The 12,133-nt window shown below is 47.6% G+C and overlaps 1 protein-coding gene across 1 annotated transcript; it reads left to right on the top strand.

Moving 5' to 3' along the window:
- Positions 1 to 2,669: 2,669 nt before the first annotated feature.
- On the top strand, positions 2,670 to 4,088 carry c13h11orf96 (chromosome 13 C11orf96 homolog). Its single transcript, XM_023842065.2, has one exon. The coding sequence runs from the start codon at positions 2,929 to 2,931 to the stop codon at positions 3,304 to 3,306; it is 378 nt and encodes a 125-aa protein (XP_023697833.1). The 5' UTR covers positions 2,670 to 2,928; the 3' UTR covers positions 3,307 to 4,088.
- The last annotated feature ends 8,045 nt before the right edge of the window (positions 4,089 to 12,133 follow it).

Raw genomic sequence — 12,133 nt, 5'->3', positions numbered from 1 at the left:
TTATAATGGTTTGGAAACTACGTTGTGTTCTCACGTTGCCATGGACTTGTGACTGATGTGTGAGCTGTGAAATATAAAGCAAATAAAGATGAGGTTTATATATATGGACGCTGGGTGTTCTCGGTGCTGTGGGAATGGCTTCCTTGCCAGAACGACTGGCTGTCAGTTTTTAGCCATGGGTCCCTGGGGAAACTTTGTTTTTATTCCCTAATGTGCATCTGATAACACAGAGCATGCCCCCCCCCACCCTGTTCTGGAAGGGACCACAGCTTCACGCCTGACACTTCCAAGGTTGCCATGACGATTGGCCGGCCCAATACCCCCGGGGGAGAAAGAATATCACAAGGCCCAGATTCCACCACTGCGAGGCTCAGATGCAAGTCACTGGTGGCCCTTTGAGCCGACGTGACCCTCGGTTCTGCCGAAAATAGGCCGCCTGCCCGTTTGCAACCTGTGCTGCCTCGCTGGGATGTCGGGCCATTTTTTTCCCAGCCATAATTTAGGACGACAGCATCACGACCCTTACAATCTGTTACTGTCATTATGTGAAAATACGGCTTGCCAAGAAGCTGTACATTCATAAAAATATTATCTTTCTTAGACCATTTACATGTGATATAAACGAAAAAGAATTTTACCTGAAGAAATACAGCCATGAAAGGGGTCTGGGCTCGTCTTCCAGCTGGGGAATCGTGCGATGTCTCTCCCCTACTGACTGCGGTGGCTCCGTCACTGTGGACACTGTCTAATGCAGATCCTCACCAAACCGTGTTTCTCTTAATGCCTGGATCCGGGTCGGCGTTGACATTTGTCCTGATAAAAATAGAACGTTTTCCTTACTATAGCTGTATCTGGAGGTCGCAGCAGGGTGAGTTTCCCTTGACTGGGTCCCACATGTCATTCCTGTATGCTGGCTGACATACATCAGCATAGCCTTGGGGGGTGTAACAGCGACAAGCCCATCCTCATTTCTCCACCTTCACCTTGCTGTATGTACCTCATATTTCCCACTTGCTTGTCAGTTTCAAAGTATTTAATGGAACAAACACCAAATACGTCATTCTTAGCTCAGAAAAAATGAGACTTGGAATGACACTTATCCAAGTTTAAACCACCTATTTTTTAAGATCCACTTTAAGCATATATGGAACTTTAACGGATGGTTTCAAAGTAGGACAGTCCAGAGAAGTACTAGAGTGAGGTTTATCTGAACAGTTAGGATTTTCTTTGCGTTATGACGGTTTCATGCTTCTATGTCGGTGAGATACACCCCGAAGTCACGCGACATTTTTCCTTTCCTCTGGCCCCCCACCTTGTTCTGGTGCATAATCAAACATAAATCAATCTGCGAATCGAGTAGAGGGAGGCATTTCCTGTTCTCATGCCTCCCATCGAGCTCCAGGTTTGAAGCGCATCTAAATTGAAACTGGGAACTCTGGTCTCCAACTATTTTTACCTGTGGGCCAAATTCCATTGGCAGCACAAAGCCAAGGTTCATTACGTGTGGACGAAATGGCAACTGAGGGTGGGGGGGGGGGGTGATCTCTGATAATATGATTTCCCGACCACAGGGGAGGCTGGAGGCTGCCTATTTGACGACCATTGCTTTAGAACTTCAAAGGAGTTTCTCCCGCTAAGGCTGGGTACCTGTGTGCCTTGCATGGTCCTCTGAACCCTTCGGTGAAGGAGGTCATTTGCATTTCCTGTCCACCGCCTGGGAAAGCACACACAAGCAGAGAAACATGGTTGATATAAAACCCTCGGAATGGGGTGGCTCAAACTCTGCTTTTAGGTATTGCTTATATATTACAGCAAGGTCACAGCACTGGGCCCGTGCGTCAGGGTCGAAGCCTGGAGCTGTAGGCTTGCCTTCTGACCTCAGGCCCTATTTTCACACTGTGGCGACTCAGGCCCCCCCCCTCACCATAGAGCGGGAAAAGGAGAGTGCGGCCAGGACTCATCATGTGATGTCATCCGACACGGGGGCCTCAACGGGGAGTCAACCTCAGAGGCCCCGAAATAAAGCAGACAGTTTTCAGAAAGGCACGTCTTTGCACCTCTGCTGTGACTGTTTGGCAACAACCCCCCCCCCCCCCCGCCCCCACTGGGACGAGGCTTCCTGGGAGTACATCGATCCTCCCCCACACCCCCTGATCATGACCGTTTACAGATAGGTTAATTATAGCTGCAGTAACACTGAAAACAGAACTGGGCTGTCGCGTGGAGTGGGCATTGGGGGATGGGGTGTAGGGTGGGGCAGCTACACAAACTTTCTAGGACAGTACATTAACCAAACTGTCTGTCATTAATGCTACAGCCCACCCACCCCTGTCACTCTCTCCACTGCCCCCTGCTGTCCAGTCTGTGTGTATACTCATAGGGGAGTGTCCATACTCCGCTAGTGTTTGTGCTGTATCTCAGTGGACACGTGTGCAGGACACCCTGCCGGCGTCTGTGCATGTGCACTCTCCTCTCTCCCTGTCCCCTCCTACTCCCTGGCAGCCCAAACACACCCCCCCCCCCATCACCCATTTATTTGAGGGGGCTGATTCCGGAGCTTTGGTATGGCAATCGGAACTGACTACGCCAAGAAGGGAGGGGCTTCAGGGGCGAGCCGGGGAGAGAGAGGAGGGTCGAGCGGGTGGCTGGGAGCTTTATAAACTAGCGGTGGATGCATCTGCTTCAGACCGACTTGCCAGAGAGACGGCGATTCTGAGCCGGGAGCAGCAGAGCGAACAGAGAGGCTGAGAGCGGCAGGGAGGACACGGCGGCGGAGAGGCTAACGGGACCAGCCGGACAGACGGAGAGTGCGGGATCCCCGGTGACACGCTTTTGTTGATTTAGCGACCGCAGACGTCTCGAGTCACAGCCACGGGTACCTCAGAGAGAGCGGCAGTGAGCGGCGAGCAGGCGGTCCAGGTCCCGCGCATGGCGTCGCGTCCCGCAGAGGGTGCCGGCAGCTTCCACGCTCTGCACGCGCACACCATGGCCTCCACCATGGAGGAGTTCCCCCAGCAGCTCCCCGTGCCCAAGGGCCCGGCCCGGGGCCGCAGTCGGGCCCGTTCACGCCGGCCGCGTGAGGCGCGTTTCAAGACGCAGCCGGTCACCTTCGCCGAAATCGCTGAGGTCGAGGAGGAGGGCGTGTCCCCACTGGAGGAGGAGCGTGCCAAGCGCTCCTTCCTGCAGTCACTGGAGAACCTGCGCAGGAGCACGCAGGCCCTCCACGGCCCCTCCTGCCGCTACACCCTGGCCGCCACGCCTGTGCGGCCCAGCCTGGACTCCAGCGAGCCGGAATTCGCCCAGTGAGGCCCCCCCCAGCACTGACGTGCCACCCACCGCTTCACACTGAAGCATGACCAACCGGACTCTCAGTGCGTAGATGCCACTGGCCCAGTTTCTACCCTCATATACATGAAGTTATTTGTATTTGTAGCACTTGACGCGTTTGGCGATTCCAGTAATGTACGACTGGCTGGTAAAATTTAAAGCTGCTTAGCAAAATAGCATATAGCATGTGACATGTGACGCCATGGCGATGACAGTACCACTTCCATTGTTTATATTTGACTTTCTTTTTTACTGAATAAAGCCTTGGACCTTGGTGGATCTATATAAGTGTATTTTAAAGAAGGGTTGGGATTTTTTTTTTATTTCTTTAGAAAGAAAATATTCACATTGTGCCTGAATGTGTTCTGCATGATCGGATCTTTACAAGGTACTTAGAAGCCCAGTTTGAGATGTTTTGTCAGGTTATTGACTGTACTTCGGAATACATTTATACGTTGAAGGGATGCAGACATGTTGGTTGTGTGACAGGTTGATCAGATGGGCTACGTGCAGGAACTGTTTCTCCTGAAATAAGCCAAACAGCTCAAACTTGTATATTCCAGCACAAAGCAGAGTAATTGATATCAATACCTATTATCAATGTGTAAAAACAAGATATTTATTTGATGAATTTTTATTTTACATTTTGCCAGCTTTGTTGACATTGCATACTTTAACATGTAAATTTTTAGTTTTAAAAGAGAAGCCTTTCTACTGATGATATTTTTCTTAATTACTGTAATAAATATTTGTAAATATGACTTTGTCCTTTGTCCATGTTTACTGTCGTGCGCTGAAGCGATCTTGTCCAGACTCACATAAACACTTCAAGCAGGTGACGGATTGCCCCTGGCTGGGCGTGGCATGTTTTGCACGCCTGAGACATCCCCGTTACAGTAGCGCAGTGCAGGAATGTCAGCTGGGAGAGCTCTGGAGCACTGCATAATTGCTGGAGTGGACACAGCTCCTCCCAAGCGCACTGCTTTGGTCCTGTGAAGCTAGCTGGGGTTGGTCTGAGCTGTTTTATTGTACCAGCTTATGCGCTAAGAATAATCTGCGACCTCAGTTATAAATCAGTAGGAAACGTTGCTGTCTGCAACAAGATCTTTGGGCCTTGGAGGATAGAGCCATACTCAGGTCAGGGTTTAGGGGTAAGGTTGGCATTTGGGGTCTGCAGTCGCCTTACTCTTTGAAGACAAAAACCATTTAAAGCTAACATCGGCCTTCTGTGGGCAGATTCAGCACAGCCAATAGGAAGATGGCAGCCATGTCTCATTAGGGCTGTTGGTGTACCCCCCCCCCCATGCACCCCCATTCCGATGAAGGGGGGGGGTGCAGGATGCTTGGGCGGGCTCCAGCCTTCTCCAAACGCTGGACGTGCCTCACGCGGCAAACTTGGAACACACTTCGCTTCAGGCGTCCTGTGTGGAAGGGGGAACGGCCCAACTGGCACCAGTTACGGAGCGTCCCATAGGGACGCCGCGCACGGCTGCACACGGAGACGCTTTGGTGTTTCACGTGCTGCGTCCCAAGGCATCCTGCGTGTTGCATTAAATGGTTCGCGAGTGCTTCTTATTAAGCTGCCTGTCCTTTGGGCCACAGTTACAAGTTTATGGTAGTAATCAGGAAGTTTCTTTCCCCTCATTGTACTTCTCCTATTCGTAGGGCTTTTCTGTTGCCCTGGCAACTGAAGATCCATTATGATGTGCCGTTAGCCACCATAAAAAGCTTAGGTCAGTTCTCTTGGTGTAGACAGCCTGCCACATTCGATTTCATTTCTTTTTACTCCCAAATGTTTCTCTCTGTACTGCTGAGCTGTCATTTATCTGTTCATGCAGCTGTCAATAGACTCTCCTTCCTGCAAATATGCTATTTTACAATGTCCTGTTGTTTACCCCTTTGTAACAGAGTTAGAAAAGTAGGTCGAGAACTGCTATCATGTGCTCTGAGTCTTATTGCATCGCAGCCAGACGTTTTTATTCAAGCTTCTGTAAGAACATAATTATCTGTGAAGTAACCGTCTGTTGTTTACACTCAGAGACCCTGTTTTAATGACTCATATGATGTGACACAGTCTCATTATCCGAACCTGGTAAGTGACACGTCTTAAAGGCTCCGGCTCCGCCTGTCCGCCGGCAAGTCCCGCGGCGTGTGTAGGTTGGTGCGGGTGACGGCCCGCCAATCAGGAGGACGTATGACTGACAAGAAGCGTGTTCTCGCCAGGCAGACTAAATGACACGGTCTCAGGTTGGCAGGCACGCCTAGGAGCCTGCCAGTGAATGGGGGACACATATGCTTGTGCTGGTGATATTTTTATGCTGTGTTTTACAAGTAGTCTCACGTCTCCCTGGCTGAAGAAGCCAGAATTCCCTGCCAGAGAGTGGAGGGCTGCAGGGCAGAAAAGTGGGTTAAGGAGACCCTGAGTCACGCTTGCTTGGGAAATGTAGGTTGTTGCTATGGTAGCCAAGATACACCCCAATAGGTGATGTGGAACAAAAATCCAGTTCAGCCCAGTGTGATGCATATTTTGGATATAACGGGAGCCCCCACTGGACCACGACAATGGCTAGGGAGGGTTAGATCCGTCTTGTGTTAGTTTACTGGTGAGTAATTGTAGGATGTTTTTAGTGTGTCGGGGCGCGTGGCCGGGGGGGGGCTAGCTCAAAGGCTGCAGATTTGGAGCCAAAAGACACATTGGTAACCTGTACTGAGAGGCCTAGTGGATGAGTGACTGTATGACTAAGGGGGAATAAATGAGGTTCTAGAGAGGGGGAGCACTCTTTCTAGCCAATCACCAAGCCGATTTCTGGAAAGCATTTGAATGAAATATGGCGAATGCCTGTTGGTCTGCTTTAGTTGCCCATCTACCTGTGCAGGATTAGATCAGAGCTAATTGTGCTCTGTCAGTGAAGAGCTCAGTCACAAATAGCAGATCATCTAGGTCTTTGTATGGACTGTGACCTGAACCAGCACAGAAGATGAGTGATTTCGGAAGTACTTCGGATTAGCTGTGTCCTTCTTCGGCAACTTTCCTCTGGATTTTGTAATGCCAGTGAGATTTAAAAATAACATGTGAGCATGCATTTTGTAAACTAAAACACTAAAATGCTTCTATTTTTGCCCTTACGCCTAGAAGAGCTGGGCCGGTATGCATAAAACTTCTCAGAGTGAAATTTCACTCTTAAATGCGTCACAATTCTAAGAGTGACGTGATTTTGCTCCTACTCCCAGACTTAAGAATAAGTGGCATGCATAAACATTCTTAAGTGTTAAGACTTGGTCTCAGCTCCTAAATTATTTAAGAGAGCTGGAGAGGACTCCTAAGCCAGTTAGGAGTTGAATGATGGCAGCTGCACTACGCGCACCCAGACGGAGGCCGCGCAGTTTCCGTCAAAGAAAGGACGTCCTGCAGACGTACGACAATAATGAATTGATAAAAAGGTACAGGCTCAATCATGAGGGCATTCTTTTTGTTACCAACCTAATTAGGAACCGGATACAATCTCCTACGTCACCTAAAAATGCACTTACAGTTGAACTGAAGGTGATAATGATGCTACGTTTTTGGCAACTGGAAAAATATAATAATAATAATAATAATTCTCATTATCATTATTATTATTATTATGATCATCATCATCATCATCTATTATAGCGAGGGTCATAAGAGCAATATAAGTAATGACACAAACCTGTAGCTTGCATGCTTGCTTTATAAACTGTGATTTCCTTTCGCGAGGTCGATAGAACATTATACCACCTTTTTTCACATTCCTCTGCTGAACGCCTTGTCCGAGGTGACGCAGCATTTACGGAGCTTGCAATAGCCTCCTAAGCTTTTTTTGTCCGTGCTTGTAACAGCTGGGCCAAACTTTCCTCGCACTACCTCCTTCCATTTAAGCACCAACTGTGCCAAAAGAACCGTTTTGTTTGTCTTCCAGTTTGGTTTTCTTTTAGAATCCAATGTCTTGCTATGAGTTTTGCGTTTGACCCACAATTTATACAACATGTGCATCTATTAGTGGAAATTGATTGGTGGTGTGCTAGGTAGATTTCAGTACAACCAATTAAAGGTATGATCACAGAAAGGTATATTGTATAAAGCTCTACATTAACGGTTTAATGTCACTAATATATTCACCGTGCAGCTCCTCTATTGGTTGAACTTAGTATTTGGGGCGGGATTTTGTTTGTAGTCCTCATTTCATGACACTTAAATGCTGGCTCCGTCAGCACTTAGGAATTAGACTTAGACTTTGCTGAAAGTTACTTTTAGCAGCTTTATACGATGCTCTTAGGTCCTACTTTTTGCTAAGATTTTTTTAACTCTTAAGTCCAAGGGTACGACCATTCTTAAGACCATTCTTAGGAAGTTTTATGCATACCGGCCCTGGCATATATGTATGATGGCGACCATAACTCTGACCTTTGACCTGGCTGGGAATGGAAAGCAGATTTCATGAAGTCACGTGAGGACCAGCCTTTGTGAAACAGGAGAGGGTGCCAGTGAACGTGACTGGACAGCTTCCAGCTCACCAAGGCTGTCTGGGACGTAGAGAGATAGCCCTTTGCGTGGAAGAGGTCTCTGCTTCCCGGCACTGAAGTTCCAGCCCCAGACGTGACGCACAAGCCATCTATGGTCACCCATGGGTAGTTACTGGTGGACGTGGGATGAATGTATGACTGAAACTAGACTCAAGTTGGGGATTTTCCTTTGATAAGGTGTTGACCTTTCATGAGGACCACCTACAAGTACTGAGTCATACAAACCTACAGTGTGTGATTACAGCCAGGTTGTAACATGTGCCTGTGTTATCGATTACGGTTTTACAGTTTGTGCGGCTGAGTAGATACGTGTATGAGCAGGCGGATAGTAACACAGGAGCACTGCAGGGGACGGAACTCTCACCTTTCCTCTTCGCTCTGTACGCCTCAGACTTCCAGTATAACTCAGAGTCCTGTCATCTGTAGAAATCTTCAGATGAATCTACAGTTGTGGGGTATTTCAGTGGTGGACAGGAGACTGAGTACAGGGAACTGGTGGACCACGTGGTGGCATGGTGTGGGAACAACCACCATCTCTTGTATGTGACCAAGATGAAGGAGATGGTTGTGGATTTTAGGAGAACCAGGATTAAGCTGAACACTGTTACCATCCTGGGAGATGGTGGAGGTGGCAGAGGCTTATAGATACCTGGGGGTTCACCTGGATGAGCAGCAGCAGTGAGGTTGGCTGAAGTCCTTCAATGTGTGCAGAAAGATGTTGCATATCTTCTACCAGTCTGTCGTGGCAAGTGCTGTTTTCTTTGCATCCATCTGCTGGGGCAGCAGCATCAGAACAGGTGACTCTAAGAGCCGGAATAAACTGAATTTGAAGGCTGGAACCCCTGGAAGCCCTGGAGTTGATGGTGGAGAAAAGGATGTTACATAAGCTGCTCAGCATTATGGTCAATGCACCACACAGTGACTCCTTCAGTTCCACTGCAATAAAAATCATTACTGGAGGTCATTCCTGCCCATGACAATAACCATCTAAAACAAATCTGAAAGAGGACTCTTCTCCTCTGAGGCAATAGACAATGCACAAATTTACATTTATTATGCACACTAAAGGTATTTTTGCATATTTGTACATATATTTTTGCATTGCAGAGTTACGTCTATGCTTATGCCTACCTCGTGTCTGTGTCTTTCTGTCATTTACGTTAACGGCTACTGCAACACAAAAATTTTCCCCTTGGGGATAAGTAAAGTAATCTGAGTCTGAATCTGAAGTACCATCATAGTAAGTTTCACTGTGAAGCAAAAAATCTACTATTCACCAGCAGGGGGTAATCAGCACACACAGGTTTACTGCTACTGTGGTCTTCTCACCTTCAGTCGCAAGCAATGCCAATTGGGTACGGCTGGTGGCTCATAATTCTCCGAAGTAGGGGACAGGACAGAACATGCTGGGAGGAACATAGAGAGAAAGGGAAAGAGCAGGACAGCATGTGAATGTCGTCCCTGCAGGTGGGAATACTGGGGGACAGGACGACCAGGCTGATGGAACTGCCACTTCGCTTAAACAACCTCAAGGGTTATTCTCCTGGCTCATGGTTTTACTTACACTAAAATGTTCTGAGGGCAGAAGGAAAAAATATTGGTTCAGAGAGATAACCAATCAGATTGTAGAGGAGGTGGGTCCAGGACATCTGATTGGTTGGTTTCACCTCCTCTAGTTGCTTGGGGCCACCTACTTTACAATCTGATTGGCTATCTCCCTGAACCAATCATTTTTCCTTCTGCCCTCAGAACATTTTTGTTTATGTAAAACTCCCATGAACTTTGTCCTGCACCATTATTGGCTGTTCCTCCTTGATGAATGAAACATGAAACATGAAATATATGACACTATGACAGGCTGCAGGAGAGGTAGGCACTCCTGATGATGAAGTTCTGGCACCCAGCAGGTTTTGTATCCTACCTGATGAGTTTCTATTTGCCTGAGATCAGGTGAGGTTCAGAGACCATGGAGGACAGAAAACCTGCTGGATACCGGCACTGCCTACCCCTGGGGTATAGTTCATTAACTAAGCTAATACTCAAAGCAGTAGTGGGAAATTCCAAGATGCTCTACTGACCATGATAGAGTGATAGCAACAATGTAGGCAGAGACAAAGGAAACAGGGAGAATATTGTATTCCTGTGAATACATGCATTGTCTGTGTTATACCTTAGTCTGCTTTCTTATGACAGTTTTCACTGAGATTAATGGTCAGTATAAGGCATACAGGTGAAGTCTGTTATAAAAAGCAAGGAAATGGCAAGCGAAAAGATCAATTTTTCCATTGTTTAAACTCAATTCTTTATGGACGGAAACAAAAATACAGCAGTCATTTCCTTTGTACTGACAACTCAGATGAGGTGAATCAGGCCATTAAAAAAATCTGCTTCTTTTTATCTTTGAGTCTGTAAGTAGTTGTAAATCATTCTTGTGGAGAGAGGTGTAGATGGTCAAACACAGCCAAAACCAGTCTGCGAGGGCTTGGAGTGCTTGAAATGGTTGAAGTGCTTGGGGTGCTCAAAATGCTCAGAGTGCTGGGGGTGCTCGGAGTGCTCCGAGTGCTGGGGGTGCTCGGGGTGCTCGGAGTGCTCGGGGTGCTCGGAGTGCTGGGGGTGCTCGGAGTGCTCGGGGTGCTCGGAGTGCTGGGGGTGCTCGGAGTGCTGGGGGTGCTTGGAGTGCTCGGAGTGCTGGGGGTGCTCGGAGTGCTGGGGGTGCTTGGAGTGCTCGGAGTGCTGGGGGTGCTCGGAGTGCTGGGGGTGCTCGGAGTGCTGGGGGTGCTCGGGACAGCCAAATATAGATGTTATTGCGTCGTCATTCTCCGATTCCACAGAAGAGACCGGAATGCCTCGTGCCCTTTGTCCATCTCCCTTTTAAAGCCGGAACCAGCAGGCCCAGTCGGCCCCTGCATGGTCAGCAGAGGAGTGTGTATGTCCTCACAAGGCTTGACCGATGTTGACATGGCGGCATAGTGGGGGGGCGGGGGTCCAGGCGTCTTCCGCTCCCTTGCTGATTCCTAGGCCCTGATTGGCTGAATCTATCCAGCCTCAGCTAAAAGCTTTACGTGACACTGCATCTGTCGCTTCCAAACTGGGGTGGATCCTGGACGGGGCAAGACGGGCAATTGTCCAGGGTGCCATTTTCTGAGGGCATCAACCCCGGTGACATCTTTTGCCAACCGAGACAAAGTTTGCCCAGGGCTCCACATGGGCCCTGACCAGTACTGCCTACAAATATACTTTCACACACAAGTAGTCCAGCCCTCTGGAGGCTTTTTGTCCTGCCAGAATATCTTGAGATAGATACTGGAGATATTTGCTGTCAGGTTTGTGAGCTATGGGAGTAAATTGGTGGTAAATAAGCAAGAGTAGTATAGCTCTTAACAAGGCCCAGGAAGTCATCTGACATGCACTTGTATTGTTTGGCTGTACCCTGCAGCCTTGATCTGCATTGTTTCTGTGAATTGCTCACAGATTGGTGTGTTTGCACATTTGTTTGCAGACATGGGGTCCAGCCATAACTGTTTATTTTTTGTCTCCTGATGGACTGTCTACCTGGAACGGTCACAGCCACACAGATGATGTTCTCCAGTGATAAATGATAAAATAATGATATGTGCTCATGGTTATTACACAAGCTGAAATGCAGTCCGTATTTTAGATACTTTCATCACGAAGTAAAAGCAAATAAATCTTCAAAACAGCCCCTTTTCTAGCACTAACAAAACTCAAGTCACATAGTAGCAAGAAGCACATTTCCTTTTAAGGGAAAGAGAACAGAACATTGTGAAGTTTTAGAGCAGACACATGTTCTTAGTATATTTCAAAATATCGTAACTCTGTCACTACATTGCTGTCAGTTGATTGATGTCACAACAGAGACTGTGGCAACATTGAAGTAAACTTTTAAACCTGTTTTAAATATCATCATTACAGCCATTATACAAGGGCATGCCAAAGCAGTTCTTTGCTTATTTCAGTTTGGAAAATTGTTTTTCTTGTCTTCTCTGATCTTTGAACTTGATGTGTTTGAATATTTAGCTCAGATAGAATGATCGAGTAATTGTACCTTGACACTGAAGCCAAGCCTGGCAATTGATTATGAAGCCACTGCATCAGAATAATTTTCAATACTCAAACAGCCTGGCAAACTTAACTACCCAAAGCTGTAGACAGCAAATTTAATTATGCAACATTAGTTAAGGCCATTTGTTAGTGTATGTCCCTGGACTTCAGCCTGAATTAGACTGTGCGTTAAAGCACA

The sequence above is a fragment of the Paramormyrops kingsleyae genome, chromosome 13 (assembly GCF_048594095.1).
Source record: "Paramormyrops kingsleyae isolate MSU_618 chromosome 13, PKINGS_0.4, whole genome shotgun sequence".
NCBI classification, from domain to species: Eukaryota; Metazoa; Chordata; class Actinopteri; order Osteoglossiformes; family Mormyridae; genus Paramormyrops; species Paramormyrops kingsleyae.
This window is presented reverse-complemented; position numbering and strand designations above follow the sequence as displayed.